At 39.4% G+C, this 15,682-nt stretch overlaps 2 protein-coding genes across 2 annotated transcripts; one reads left to right on the forward strand and one right to left on the reverse strand.

Annotated features, from left to right (window-relative positions):
* The first annotated feature begins 28 nt into the window (after positions 1-28).
* Positions 29-769, forward strand: LOC113770927 (putative lipid-transfer protein DIR1). Its single transcript, XM_027315553.1, has one exon. The coding sequence runs from the start codon at positions 271-273 to the stop codon at positions 604-606; it is 336 nt and encodes a 111-aa protein (XP_027171354.1). The 5' UTR covers positions 29-270; the 3' UTR covers positions 607-769.
* An 80-nt stretch (positions 770-849) lies between these two features.
* LOC113771959 (sodium/hydrogen exchanger 4-like) lies at positions 850-5,023 on the reverse strand. The gene is made up of 14 exons (XM_027316502.1): positions 4,856-5,023; positions 4,576-4,694; positions 4,378-4,475; positions 4,156-4,215; positions 3,959-4,005; positions 3,674-3,868; positions 3,469-3,515; positions 3,270-3,336; positions 2,646-2,746; positions 2,369-2,470; positions 1,928-2,072; positions 1,774-1,836; positions 1,566-1,649; positions 850-1,382 (listed from the first exon to the last, which is right to left on the reverse strand). The coding sequence occupies exons 1-14, from the start codon at positions 5,021-5,023 to the stop codon at positions 1,101-1,103; spliced, it is 1,578 nt and encodes a 525-aa protein (XP_027172303.1). The 3' UTR covers positions 850-1,100.
* Positions 5,024-15,682: the final 10,659 nt, after the last annotated feature.

A 15,682-nucleotide genomic window follows, 5' to 3' on the forward strand; every position in this document is an offset into this window, starting at 1 on the left:
AATCTAGTTTTTTTTTTTTTACTTTAAAAGTAAATGGGAATCTCCTTTTCTGGGAAGGTTCCAATATGAAGTCCAGATCGCACAAGATGAATCAAACAGCATCACATGGTGATCACCATACGGAGAACTGAAATTTAATAAGCGAAGACAAATGTTCCAAGTCAGCAGCACGATGGGTTCCCTTTATCTCTTTTACTAGTATTTAAGCAGGGGCAAGAACATGGTAGAGTCCTGCGGTACTGCCCTATCTATCTGTGGAGAAGACGGGTAATGGCAAATATGGAGCATGTGGCCAAGTGCCTGCTGGTAATGGCAGTGATATTCCTCGCTGCAGTCGGTGGTGGTAGTGGTGGTGGTGGTGGTGGTGCTGAAGCGACACCTACCCATATTTGCAATGTCACGATAGCTGAACTTGCAGAATGCCTCCCGGCAATTACCGGCAAATCACCCCCGGAGCCCAGCGATGATTGTTGCAAGGCCTTGCGCAAGTCTGATTTGCACTGTCTTTGCAAGCACAAATCACAGCTAAGCAATCCCTCAAAGGCGATGGAGTTGCCTGGCAAATGTGGCCTTGAGCTACCACACGAATGCCAGGTCCGAGTCTAATAAGTTGACCATGCTATCGGCCAAAACTCATACGTGCCTCATGCCCGTAATCATTGCTCCGTTGAATAACTCCTCCTAGAGTAGTAGACTGAACGGAACGAATCTTTTGTCTATCTTCTTAGTTCTGTTTGGAAGTTTAGCATCTTTAATTGATTGTTCTGAATCAGTGCCACGTCTATTGCTCTGTCGCTTTTGTTTTTGACAAGGGCTTTTCCTTCCTGTACGTACTCTTTGGCCATCACTTTCAGTGGTCTGGTCTCTTTTGTGTTTTAGGCCTTTTCGCCGCAAAAGCAACAGAAAGAAAGACGCTGTCACAGTAGAAGTTATGTTTGTACGTGCACGGTACCTATAAGTCTATAGCCCAGAATTGGGCTTTTTTTTCTGCTCAAGCGTCGTAAAAACTACTACTACTACTTAAATGCCCAACTTCAATCAACTAAACGAGATGTGTTTAAAAAGGGTTCAGCTGTAATAACTCCTCGTTCCCTCCAGCTTCATGAAGAGTTGTTGTTTCTTGGGCCACCAAATAGTGGTCTCATGTAAGCATCATCAAACCTCCTCCAATAGTGATGAATCGTGTGTACAGGCCTTTCTAGGAGCATGGACAAGCTATCCTTTGCACGTAGAACATTTGTTGCAGCAGATTCTTCAAAAGAGAGCAAAGGAAGTCTCATATCCTCCTTGGAGATGGTCGGTTCACGGCTTAGGTCTCCAATATTAGCATCATGCGGCGGAAGCAAGCAACTCACAAGTGGCTTTGTTAAAAAGCCAAATACCTGCATCATTTACTTCTTAATCAATTGGCAAACATTCTCTGTAGTATGATACCCTTCTAGGCACCAAGAAAACACTCCACTCAGGAATTCTTTGAGAAATAATTCGTTCAATAAATTAGGACTTCATTACAGAAGTAGAGGTGAGATCTGCGGAATCTTGGTTTCTGAATAAAGCACACTTACTATTGTGCTGAAGAGCACGACAATGACTGTTGTAGTGACCACTGTGGCGTTGACCGGATCCCATGTAACCCCTGAGTGAGTGAACTACACCAGCCAACAATTACAAATTTGGCATTCATAACACTTTCCAGCTTATAAAAAAAGTGAAATGCAACGGTACTGACTAATGCTTTTGCACAAAGTTTGTCTGCATGTACAGAAAGCGTACCTCTTTGAACGCCAACGCTATGGATACAGCTCCCCTCATAAGTCCAGCCCACAAAATTATTACCTGTTATAGCCAAAAATCAGTCAAAAAAATGTGAGCAATTTGATGTCACCTGAATATAGAAGTTGCTGATAAAAGTACAATAATTGTGTACTTGGTGCTTGAATGTTATTGTGGATGAACGGGAAGCATTTCTGTTTGCATAATTCGAAAGGAAAGACAAAGGAAAGACAAAAGCAGCACGGCCAAGTAGTATCAGGAAGATCAAAATGGTACATATAACGAGCAAGGTCCAAACCCTGCGACAAGGTAGATAAAAGAGGTTACTTGACAGATGAAATCAACAATTTGTTTATGCATAGACGTAATGTAAATTGGAAACTTTAAAGAATATGTCCCTTAGGATAATTTGGAAAATCATTTTCCCTATTTCTTTTCTATCCCCAAGGGCCCATGTTAACTTCTCAAAACCTCTCAGTCTTCTTAGAATTAACTTCAAACCATATAGAATGACCTTTTCTAACCAATTACTCAGAATGACCTTTTCTAACCATATAGATTGAAGATCTTTCTACAAGCTTCAAAGTACATTTACCTCAATTTGCTCAGCTTCCACTTCTCAATGTCAAGTGCATCCATTCCCACATACAAAAATATGAACGTCTCCGCAATAAATGACATTGTAGCAAATACATGCCTGCAGTTAAGTATGTCAGAAACATTTAGCATAGATCAGGTGATGAGAAACATAAGTTGCATCTTTATTTTCTGCTCTATTGATGCAAGCAACAACAGAGTTTGCTAAGCAAGTAGGCAGATAAATCACAGTTATAGACAAAGGCAATAGACACTGCCTGATTCAGGGAACAAACCTGGTTGTAATTTTTGAACTTTCTGTGGTGTTATGCCATGCATAATGGGACATGAAAATCCCACAGAAGAAGACTGTCAAAATCCCACTAAGGTTGAGTAGCTGCAAAAGTCAAGACCAATCCCTGAGCAACACTAAGCTTTATATTGAGGCTACTGCAAACCTGCAAATGCCTGTAATATACATTGAAGGAGAGTGCATACAATATTTTTGATTTAATTTTACTTCTATGTTACAGTGCTTTGAGGTTTGCATGCAATAGGTGCAGGGTCTTGATTGCCAGTTACAGATTTTTGGTGCACCCCACCACCTTGGCTCCGCTTGTGAAGCAGATACAATGCCTAAATTTTTGGTTGTCTACATGTTTTCCAATCAAACATTTCTATTATCATGGGGTTCTCATTTGTGGCATTAACCAATATCCACTTTTTTAGGATTTCTATTGGAAATGTGATTGGTGCAATACATCTGTCGACAAATTTCATGCATAAATTTATCCGTGACATTACCAGAAGCAGGTTGAATTCCTTCAACACTGCATTTGCCGTTTAGACTTAATAATGATCTGCATGTGCTAAGCATTCCTAGTATGGATATTTTCAACATCCAAATCAACCATGTTTACCTCAGCCAACATGTAAGACAGGTAAGCCATCAAAACCATCAGAGCTATTTCCCGAACCGTGCAATGTCTGCCACACAGAAGCATTCACTCATACAAGAGGGGCACATTACATAAGAGACTGGCTCACTTAAGTGGTCTTACAGAAGCCACTTGGGAGACTCCTATTTTTGTAGAGCAAGAGATCAATATAAGGAGTTACCTGCCAAAGTACAGACCCTTAAGTACATATGCTGTCAAAAGCCCAGCCTGCAGTGGGAGAAATAAAACTAAGTACCATATCACGAATCACCAGGCAATCGAATCGCAGGGCACATCACATTGTACTGTGCCATTGCCTTCCGTCAATTAGCAGTTAGAAAAGCATTTTTCTTAAGGTTTAAGAATATTAAGAGAGCAAAACACACCGATACTCCAAGTGCTGTGCTTGTGGAAAACAGATACAAGAAATCCAGAAGTATGCGAACAGCTTGCCGTCCATGAAGTCTATTCACATCAAGCTTTTGGATTGTGTTGAACAGAACAACCGATGTTGCATCATTCACCACCCCTTCACCAAACACTAGGCTGTACAACAGAGGAGTTTCATCTTGATGGAGGACCTGCATATCCAGCAAGTACACTTTACGAACCTAAAAAACAACTTACTTAATGTAGCAAACTGACAAACTCAGACAAAATTCAGAGCGAACCTGCAATGTACAGACTGTATCTGTCGATGAAAAGATTGTCCCAATACCTGAATTCAAGAAGTATATTAAAGCGCAAATGTAGCAAGTACATCTTGAGCACAGTGATGAAAGGGTACCAGTGCATGCTAATGTCATCACTAGAGGTTTCAGAGGAGTTAGAAAAATAATGTGGAAGTATTCTAGGGACAAAGACAAACCAAGGTAGTCACGAGTAGTCAACCCCACGAAACCAAATTTGGGGAACAGCCACATACTACCTGCACCACCAATAGAATTGAAGAGTCAGGGGCGAGTTTCTGGTTATTTTGATGATCGAGCAATATGTGGGTTACCAGCAGAAATTGATCTACATTAGCATATTCCATATAAACATTACGTGACAGATAAAATAAAGGCCGATAAGTTAGATATTTAATTACCAGCTGAGATTATGGTGGTTGAAATGAACACTCCAACCACTCCAAACAGCATGATGGTGAAGAAGTTATGGAAGAATTGTTTCTTCTTGACCTGGAACCTAGCGAAGATGTACGCTCCCCACGGAATTATAACTAGTTAGCAAGATGGTAAATTAACTTCGTGGGGAAAACATTGATCGTCATCATCTTGTTGCTTACCCTGCATTGAAGATGATGGGCGGAAGGAGATAAATGAAGAACACCTCTTCATCAAATCTGAGAATATGAGAGCTCTTACCCTTGCTGATGAACAAGATTATTGTCCCAGCTAAACATCCCTATAGTGGTTTTTTTTTTTTTTTTTTTTTTTTTATGTCACGAGAAATCAAACAATTAAGCATTATATTGAGACGCACTAAAAACTGAAGCAAATAATCAGCAACCTGAAAAAAAAGGGGGGGAACAAATAAGAGACAGGGGAAGAGGAGAGGGGCTTTACAATGAGAATGGCAGTGATTGATTCGTTAACCCAACGGTTTTCTTGAAGAAAATGTCCGATGACTAAACATAAGCACAGAACTGCTACAAACACTGTTACTGGAACGACGTGTGCATGGCCCTCTCCCAGCTTCATTACATACTCCGAAGACATCATCATCAACAGCATAACTCATACGATAATTACGCGATCTTCTAGCAGATTTGTATAATGGTACTACTGATCTTGATTCTTGAGTCTCGAGTCTTCGGCTTCAGAATTATTAGTTTATTGCTCTTTTTGATTCAGGAATTGGAAGCAGAGCAGGAGAGAGGCCGTCTCATGGCATTTCAGTTGTGATTTAGTCACACGTGGCATTGAATCATGACAACTATTTATCTACGTGTCAACTCCTGCATGCGGGATGCTTCTCTTTTTCTTTTTCTTTTTTTTTTTCTCCAAGGAAATGCATCATGTATGTATCTCTTTTTTATTTTTAGTTCGAGACAGTGCCTAACTGCAGAGGTCTAAATGTTTAATAAATAAATAAATGTAAATACATGCGTTCATACAATAAATTAAGTGTAATTTAGATGCACGAATGTATATCGAATGGCACACTGATTAGAAGAATCTAATTATAAATTTTAGAAGTTTGTATCTACATAGGTACTTGCCACCAGACAATTTGTGAAATTTCACAAAGATAAATCATATTTTTTTAAAAAAAATAATAATAAATGTTTCAATAGTCGTTCTAAAATACTGTCTTCTTTTATGGAAATTGTAGCAAAATAACTTATCATCAAAAGTTTCTATTATGTCATGAAAAATAATTTTTGAAAAACAAAATTTTCAAATACAATATTGCAATAATACATAAACAAAAACAATTTCAAAACACCACATTCATACAATATATCAAAAATAATTCTAAATGTACAAAAAAAAATACACTACCACCAGCCCCTTCCTCCTCTCTCCCCCCCTCCCCTTTCTTCTCTCTTTCTTCCTCCCCTCCCGTCTTCCTTCCTATCCACGTCTCTTCCGCTGCCCCCTCCTCCTCTCCCTCTCTCTAGTTACCGGTATTTGGTCGCCATGGCTGGTGACTAGTTTTTAGTCGCGACTTGCAACAAGAGTTGATTGCAGGCGGCGACCTGCGACTAGAGAGGGGAGAGGGGGATAGTGGTAAGTGATTGTAAGATTTTAAAAAATTTTAAAAATATCTCATTAAATTTTTAAATTTTAAAAATATATTTTCAAAAATATCCCAAAAAATCATTACAAACATGTATAGTAAAAGTTTTTTTTACCTACATTGTTACAGTAAAATATTTCAAAAATATCCAAAAAAATAGTAATCCAAACGGAGCCTAACAATATAGATGGTTTCAGGTTTTCACGAAGGCAAGGGTATAATTTATAAAGCTTCTTGGTCTAGGACCAGTGTGAATGAATAATGATAGAAGCTTCTTTTTTTTTTCTCTTTTTTGAAGGAAATAATGATAGAAGCTTCAGAGGCCATCCCTATCTGACTTCCGAGCAAGAATAAGGTGGTGTACATTAAACAGCATGGCTGAGCGTTAGACTGACTCTTGGACCAGAGTAAACTCAGGCTGGCTTAGCATTTGAAGCCCGCTCGGTTAGGAGGCCCAAACTCTATGACCCATTCATGCCCATCATAAGACGAAATTCTTCTTTCAAATGACATTTCTTTTGCCGCTTCCTCCTCTCAAGGAGAGGTCGTCCTCAAAGATTTGGAAAGTTTAATTTTGCTAAAAAATGATAATAATAAAAATAAAGAAAAAGAATTGGAAATTGTTGGATATATTATTGATGTAGTTTGTATTATAGTGATTCACAATTTGTCCCCTCCCAAATAATAACCGCAGCCAGTTAAATAATTGGGTAGCGCAGGTTTTCACCAAATTGCTGCGTGCCGCTTTGCATTGTGTGGTTAATAATACTTAATAATGGCTGAAATAATAAATAAAAAATAATAATATTTGAGAATGTGAAGTACAAGCAGTCAACTGTATTGACAGCTTTGTTTGGACAGTCATTTTCTGTAGAAAATTTGTGTCGTTTTTCATGATCACATTTTCTTATTATCTTTTTTTTTCACATACATCAAATCGTTACAGTAATTTTTCTACAAAAAAATTCAAAAAAATGCAATCCAAACAAGCCTTAACATACCGTGACGTGATGTTATGCAATAATGTCATTTTCATATATTTGTTTTGGAGAGAATAATAATAATATATATAATAATTTTCCGTTTACTCGATCGATGGATCAATTAAACGTTTCCTTGTCAATAATTTATTAATAGGGAGAAATTTGACAACATAACTGGTCAAGGTGGGAACCGAGACTGAGAGCCTGCTGCAGAAGCAACAACGGTCACGACGCAAACATCCCTTGAGGAAGGATTTAGCAAAAACGTCCCTTTCCATTGAATGATTCCTTTTTTTGATAATAATAACTCCATTGAATGATTCTTCGAGGACTTCTTGTTGGGGGCCATTACATGAACGACGCGGCTATACATTGAGTGCGCTCCATCTCTATATTCTTTATACCATTATTGATGATTATCCAAACGCAAACCTCGAACGTGGGCACTCCTGTTTGGATCTCCTGTTTTCAGTGTGTTTTTTAAAAATTAATTTTTTAAATATAATAAAAATGTTTAAAAAATATTTTAAAAGGTAATCTAAAAATTAGTTTGTAACTGATGTATTTTGAACTCATGGTGCAAGACTTGGATATTCGATTATGGAAGTGACTTTTCCTTATTTGACTAGTACAAATTGTTGTATATTGTTAAGCTTGAATCGATTTGTTTCGAGTGCTGGCGAGAATTGGGCAGGCGTTCCCCGGATACCCTTGGGTTCGTCCTTGGGAGAAGTGGGGGCGTCACATATATAATCTCAAGTTTTTTCCTCCACACTTTAAAATGCACATAGTCCTCAATGTGTATAGAAGGAAAAATGAGACAAAGAAAGGAATACTCCCTTACTGACGTGATTGAAGTGTTTACAACCATGAAGTTCACGAACCATTCTTTGTAATTATACAAATACTGCATTTATATCAAAATAGGAAAGTTCATGAGTTTCATTTGTGACCATTAGGAATGAAAAGCTTGAAAAATATACAAAAGTTTGAGTCATACAAAAGTGACAAAGGCATGAAGAATCTTCACGAATAATGGCTTGCCTTTGTCTTGTATTGCACCTTTATAAAATAGACGAGAAACTACTTAAGATACAAAAGGCAACACCTCACTTCCTAAATCTCTATACAGTTAAACTTTTTCACCCAAAATGCCTAGAGTAAGAAGTGTAAAACATAAGACATAAATCTTCATCTAAACACTTATAAAGATCACCATATCATAACAAGATCAAATTACGAGCCACAACGAATCCAAGAAATTACATTATGCACATATTCAATTTCAATTCCTAAATTCCACTAAAATTACTTAATTCTTCAAATATCCAGCATTTATCATACAGGCATGCTCCATATGAACAATGAGTAATAGGAATCCCATTATAACTCCTAAACATCAAAGAAAATGCATCACTTTCAAAACTAGTTTAACTAGTAATTCTCTAAAACTCATAAATTCAAATTTTTCCAAATGTCATCGTCGAATGAATGTAAATATGTAAACGTCATCAACAAGTACAATCTAGAAACCCTAGCCGCAATGAGTTCTTACAAGAGGTTCGGCAGGTGATTTTTGAGATGGACGGGGATAGTGCAGCTGGGCCTGATGGTTTTACTGGCAAATTTTTTACCTCCTCCTGGGACATAATTGGTGGGGATGTCTATTGAGCAGTTCAAAGTTTTTTCTGTGGGGAGGAGCTGCCCCGGCAAGTAACTGCTACTTCTATAGTCTTACTGGCCAAGGTTGCACGTCCGAAGAATTTCTCCGAATTTCGTCCGATCAGCTTGTGTAACTTTGATCTCTAAGCTTCCGGCACTTCGGCTTGCTTCCATCCTTCCCAAAATAATCTCTGAGAACCAAAGTAGCTTCATCCAGGGACAGTTAATCTCCGATAATTACTTGTTAGCTCAGGAATTGATTTTGACGATTGGACGGGCTGCAAGGGGAGGTAATGTGGCTTTGAAGCTAGATATGATGAAAGCTTATGATCGAGTTGTGTGGCCTTTTCTGATCAATGTGCTTAAAGCTTTTGGATTCGGAGAGCTATGGATAGATATAGTTTGGAGGCTTATCTCAAATGCCTAGTTTTCAGTGGTTGTAAATGGGTCGTCGTTTGGTTTCTTTAAATCAGCCTGGGGGCTTCGTCAAGGGGATCCTCTATCTCCTGCACTGTTTATCATTGGGGCTAAGGTGTTGTCGAGGTCGCTCAATAATTTACAGTGTCATCGAGGGTTTCAGGGGTTTCGAGTCCCTAAGGGATGTCCCCTAGTGACTCATTTGGGGTATGCGGATGATGTGTTGGTCTTCTCCAGTGCTTCGGTGAAATCGTTGAAACTCGTGAAGCATGTTTTAACTGATTATGAGGCAGTTTCCGAGCAAAGGATCAATGCGAGGAAAAGTTGTTTCTCGGTGCACCCGACAGCCTCTCCTTCCAAGCGATTGGAAATTCAGAGGATAACGGAGTTCTCGTATAAACATTTCCCGATTAAGTACCTCGGATTGCCACTTTATTGTGGACGTCAAAAGAAAGAATTCTTTGGGGGGTTGTGTCAAGCAGTATTACTTTGGGTGCTGTCCTGGCAGAATAGGATGTTGTCTCAGGGTGGAAGGATTGTGTTGTTGAAACATGTCCTCTCTTCTATGCCGACCTACCTTTTGATGGCGGCCTCTCCCCCCAAAGCTATTTTCAAGGAGCTTGAAGGTATGTTCTCCAATTTCCTGTGGGGGTTGACCGAGGGAGGTCCCAAATACCATTGGCTTCGGTGGAAGGATTTGTGTGTTTCGCGAGAAGAAGGGGGGATTGGATTACATCTACTGGAGGATATTCACAGAGCCTTCTCCATCAAGTTATGGTGGAATTTTCGTTCCAATTCATCCTTGTAGGCTTCATTTATGCATGCAAAGTTTTGTTGGGAGATGCATCCTAATCTAGCCTTTACCGATAAAGGTTCAGAGGGGTGAAGAAGGATGGTGAAAGTGCGAGCTATTGCTGAGAGGCACATTGGATGGATTGTTCATTCCGGGAACTCTAACTTTTGGTTTGACAATTGGCTTGGTACGGAGGGACTGGCAGATCGTTTGGATAGCATGTTAGATCACAAGGTGGCGGACTTTGTGCAAAGTGGTTCCTGGGACGTCCGCAGCATTTCACATTGGGTGCCTCTGGATATAGTAACGGAGATTGGCCGAATTGATCCACCTGATGGGCCGCTTCCTGATCTGATAATTTGGAGAACGGAGCAATCGGGCCGTTTTACGCTGAAGTCAGCTTTCTCCTTGGTTCAACATCATTCTGGGTCGTCGCCGCTATTTAAACGCATTTGGCATCAAGTGGTGCCGTTGAGAGTTTCTTTTTCCTTCTGCGCCTGCTGCGGGATCGCCTCCCTTTGGATTGTACTTTATGAAGGTTGGGGATTCATGGACCTTCTCGGTGTGCGTGTTGCCCCTCTCCTAGGATTGAGACTACAGAGCATTTGTTTGGTGCGAGAGTTATGGCACAATTTGTTTGGAGGTTTTTTGGGGCCGCGGTTGGAGTAGGCTGGACGGGGTCTTCGTTCCGCGTCCGTATGGCAGCCTGGGGGGATGGGCGGCATCAAAGTAAGCTCTTGGAGTTTGTCCATCAGGTTCTCCCTTTGTTGATCTGTTGGCATCTATGGAAGGCTCGGAACGCAATGAAATACGAGGGCAAGAGGATTGTGGAGGCACAGGTATGTCAATCTATCTTCTCCGAGCTGCAACAGTTGTTCAGGATCCAATTCCCGGAATTTCGAGCTCCGTCATTGTCATGGATTCGATTTTATGTGGCCATCTCGACATGGAAAACGGCAGTTTCACATAGGTTGGTTAAATGGTTGTGACCCTCCCTCGGAGTCTAAAACTTAACACGGACGGTTGTTCTAAGGGTAACCCTGGCTTGAGTGGAGGAAGGAGGGTGCTTCGTGATGGGGAGGGGAAGCTGGTGCTGGCATTCTCATGTAGTTTCGGTTTGGCTTCGAGTATGCAGGCTGAGGCCCACACCCTGCTGTTTGGGATCAAGTTGTGTCTCCAAAGGGGGTTTGGTACCTTGGACGTTGAACTGGACTTGGTGGTTTTAGTCCGCATCTTGAATCGATCAGTACATTGCCCATGGGGTATTTACATGGAGGTGCAGCAGTTAATGGGGTTGGCGTCTCATTTTTCTCGGATTCTTCACTGCTATTGTCAGGCTAACCAGGTCGCGGGTACATTGGCAAATGCTGGTTGCCAGCGTGCCCGAGACGACATCTATCTGGCAGTTTCAGATTTGCCCCAATTAGCGAGAGGAGCTCTTTTTCTAGATAGGCTAGGAGTTCCATCTCTCCGCCAGGTTAGAACGATGTGAGGGAGTAGCATTCCTGAGCTATGGCGCTTGTAACCTTGGTTTGCATCTAATAAAACTTCCTTTTTGAAAAAAAAAATGTCATCAACAAGCAAAATTTTGGCTATTTGAATCATCCAATTATGTTTAATAACATTTCAAGACCAATTACCACATTGATCATAATATATGAATATGCATAAAATTGAAACATTGCATAGATCATCACCAATTCCTACATTGATCATATAAACATATTTAGAGATGTCAAATAAGCACAATAGAACTCATAACCATCAACAAACAACATCACAAATTCAACATTTATAGATTGTCAAGAAACTCGGGAAACATGTGAATGGCAAAATTTAAAATACCATGCTAAGTTGAAGAATATCACCTCCAATCGGTAGAGTGATGTTTTATGATGCAAGTGATGCAAAATCCCTACAAAATTTCACGCAAATTGGTCCCCAAATGATCAAATTTTAGATTTGAAAACCTTGAACTCGTGAAGATCAATCCAAAAGTTTAATTGTTTATGGATGCTTTTGATCAATGGAAGATTGTTCTAAAGGATGTTTATTGGGGGATTTAAAACAAGAAAATTGGGTGACAATGGAGATTTAGTGAAGTGGAGTGAGTATAGATGTGACGCCCCCACCTCTCCCCCGGGCGACCCTAGGGTATTAGCGGGACGCCTGCCCAACTTTCGTCAAGACTCACGCACTCGTTCAAGCCTAATATAGAGCCACAAAACAACCATCGGCTTAAATAAGAAGTACTAAGAATATACAAGCCACAACTCTAAGGTTAACAATTATCATGACAAACCACCAACTAAGAGTAACAAAAGTTACAATTTAAGAGTCACTAATTTCATTCAAAAATACTAGCTTCCACTGAATCGCTAGTCTAGATCCTCCAATCCACTTCCAAATCCTGTTAAGGAAAACAAACTTAAAGGGATGAGTGAACGCTCAGTGAGGCCAAGAAAACAGACAAGCGAGCAACACCAATCAATCAAATAATGTGCTTGAAAGCAACTTTAAACATGGCATTTTATTCAAGTGCACAAGTAGGAATTAACACACAAGGAGGATACAGGAGCTCTCAGGAGCTATTTCCACATCCCGATCAAGTTGAGCCGTCTGGGGTTGACCCTCTATCAACCCAAATAATAACACGACCGTAGTGCTCCACTTACTTCCTCTATCCAACATAACACTCACTCGGATCCGGAACCAAACATGTATGAAGTGACAATGCTATTCGAGTATACCTAGCGAGATCTTAAAAGATCAAGTTATAATATTTCCCAAGGTTTACCAAGTTTCTCGACCAAACCCTTGCCGGCTCGAGTTACAAGGTTAACCAATGGGTTGGGGCGCCCCCAGAAGTATATTTGGTCGACGAGACAACGCACCAATCGACTTTGAATCGGTCATAGCACTGAGTCGGGATAAGCGGTACCTCCCACCCGAATAGGACATGATACTTCTAGCCGCTCAGTGCTCACGACTTAAAACATGTTCATGTTCAAGTGCAAGTCATGTATATTCATGTAACAAGTATCATGTAATCAGGAGAGAGAGAGGATGAGGGCGATAAAGTACACCCTCGTCTCGACAAATTCATGTATCATATATAGCACTTGTACACGTATCATTTCAAACACATTAGCATTTAACATACACTTGACACTCACCAAAAGTCAAGGCAAATAAGAGCAAAGTGAGAAGTCAGACGAGCTCTTCGGCATCCTCGTGACCACCTGAGACAAGCACAATCACAAGTACCTAGGTGCTCGACCAAGGTTATAAAGTAAAACATTTCTTGCTACCCACTCTCAAGGTCATAAGTTCGAGTCAAGTTAAAAGAGTTTTTCTCGCTAAATCATTGAAATAATGCTCAAAGAGAGCTCAAAGGTCATTTTTTGATTCAAGCCGTAGTATGTAATCTCAATTCTAAAAGAAAGTACCATTTTTACTTTCGGCACGAAAATCGAGGGAAAAAGGATAGACGGATTTCATCTCTTAAAACTTCAAATCTCATGTCCAAGCTTTTGAACAGAAAGAGCGTTTCATATTTTTCAAACTAATGGAGTCAAAACTCATCCAAAACTCCACTCATATGCATAGGAAATGTCAAGGCTAAAGGTTCCAAGATTCGAGTATAAAACTAGTGAAAATTCTCCAATATTTACTCTAGTCAAAACGCTCCCTTTTAAAAGTTCAAACTCATGTAAATCTAGGGCATAAGAATAGGGTGCCAATAACCAAGGAAGTTAACAACCAAAAAAAAATGCATTAAGGAAGGTTTAATCCTTTGGAAACCAAGATTCAAAATGAAGGTTTAATGTTCAAAAGTGACCTTGTGTCCAACCATGAAATTAAACTTAAAATGAACTACAATCTCAAAGGGAGGTTGAAAATGTTTAAAAGAGTACTTTGGTTGAAACCAAAAAATTTCTAACTTGGTGCAACACTGCTTGGAAAAAATCGTATCTCGAGTTCCGTAAGTCTAAAAATTGGAAACTTTATACCGTTAGAAACAATATCAATGCACTAAAACTCTCTACAAGACACTTTTCTCAGACTCCAATTCGAAATCATTCAAATTTTAGTTCAAAGTCACTGTTCCAGATAGGACAGAGCAAAACAGGCTTGCAATTTCATCAATGTTTGGAAATTCGGCAAAATTCGTAGAAATGGAATCAACACGTGAAATTTATACCACTAATAGTGTTCTAAATCTAGTTTCAAATAAAATAACCGGAACCCAATTTGGACCTTTCAACATCAAGATACAATGGTTTTAAGAAAACTTAATTTTGGAACCTGTTTACGAAATTTCCAGTTTTGAAGGATTGACAGAGTTTCAAAATCTGACCATAACTAAAGCTACACAACTCAAAATTTAGTGTGATTGGTAGCGTTGAAAACTAGATTCAAAAGGCTACAATTCACTAGAAGGAACTGTCTTAAAATTCGTTTTGCAAGATCGGTGAAATTGAGCTACAAACTGCAGCTAGGCTGGTTTCTCGAATGAGAACAGTGAGGAAATTCAGTCATCTTTGCCGGATCACTACGGCTCATAGGAAACGAATTAGGAGGAGCATTTTATACCAACAGAAAGCTCTCGGAGTCTAATTTTGGATGCCATAAATGACACTCGATTTCAACTCCCAGACAAAAAGTTATGACCCAAAACGTGAACACTGGTTGGTGCTCCTGGTTAGAAATTTTTCCAGAATTCATCCTCACTTTAACCCTACTTTGAGACAACCAATTGAAAAGCTTTTTGGAAGATATTCAACACACATAACCACTAACATGTCTCAAACATTATTGCACTAGAATAGCATCAAAATTGAAAATTAACATGAGGGTTTCAACAAGCCAAAATTCGGACAGCATGCACCTCTCATCTTCTAGCTTTCTTTTCTAACTTTCCAACTAAAACTGAACCATATCTTCTCAAAATAAGCATCAAACAAGCAATTAAACATACAAAATCCTCAAGGCCTCTACCTACAAAGCCACCTCAAATCCACTACTTAATGTCAAGGTTCTTGTGAACCCATCAACAACCCAACAACTAACTAACTATAACTAACTACTACTAAGATTTGAGAGGAAAAGTTGAGGTTTCTTTGGATGATTACCTTGCTGCCAAGATGAAGACTAAACACTAGGGTTTGAGCTCTTAAATCACCAAAGTTTCCTCCTTGTTCAAGTCACCTTCCAAGCTTGCATGAAGAACCAAAAAAAGAAGCAAATTTGGAGAGTTTTCTTAGAGGAAAATGGAAGACGAGAACTGAAATTTTTGAGGGGAAATGAGGGAGGGGAGTCGGCCAAGTGAGAGGAGAGGAAGAAAGGTTGGTGGTTGTTCGGTGATTTGATGGGGTGTTAGAAGGATTGACATAAAGGTGTTCTTGGTGCCTAGAAGTCAACAACCGATTAGTGAGTAATTAGTGCTCCTAATTGAGCTTAACTTAACTCACACACATCTAATCCCTCAATTAACGTTTCTTAGTCTACTATTAATCATCCTTAATTCTCTAAGATTAATGTACTCTCACATCGCATTTGCCTCAAAAAACGTGCATTCGCGATTTGTCGCAAAACGAATCATAGAAAAATTAAATTCGCTAACGAAACGTTTTAAAAATATAAATGAGACATTGTTCCGTGTAAATGGATTTAAAATGAATGAAATAAATTATTCGGAATAAACGGATAAATAAATAATTAAATAAGCCAGTAAAATAAAATAAAAGTAAGAAAAATTAAAATTCGGGTCCTCACATCCTTTCCCCCTTAAA

This window comes from Coffea eugenioides, chromosome 5, assembly GCF_003713205.1.
Source record: "Coffea eugenioides isolate CCC68of chromosome 5, Ceug_1.0, whole genome shotgun sequence".
Classification (NCBI taxonomy): domain Eukaryota; kingdom Viridiplantae; phylum Streptophyta; class Magnoliopsida; order Gentianales; family Rubiaceae; genus Coffea; species Coffea eugenioides.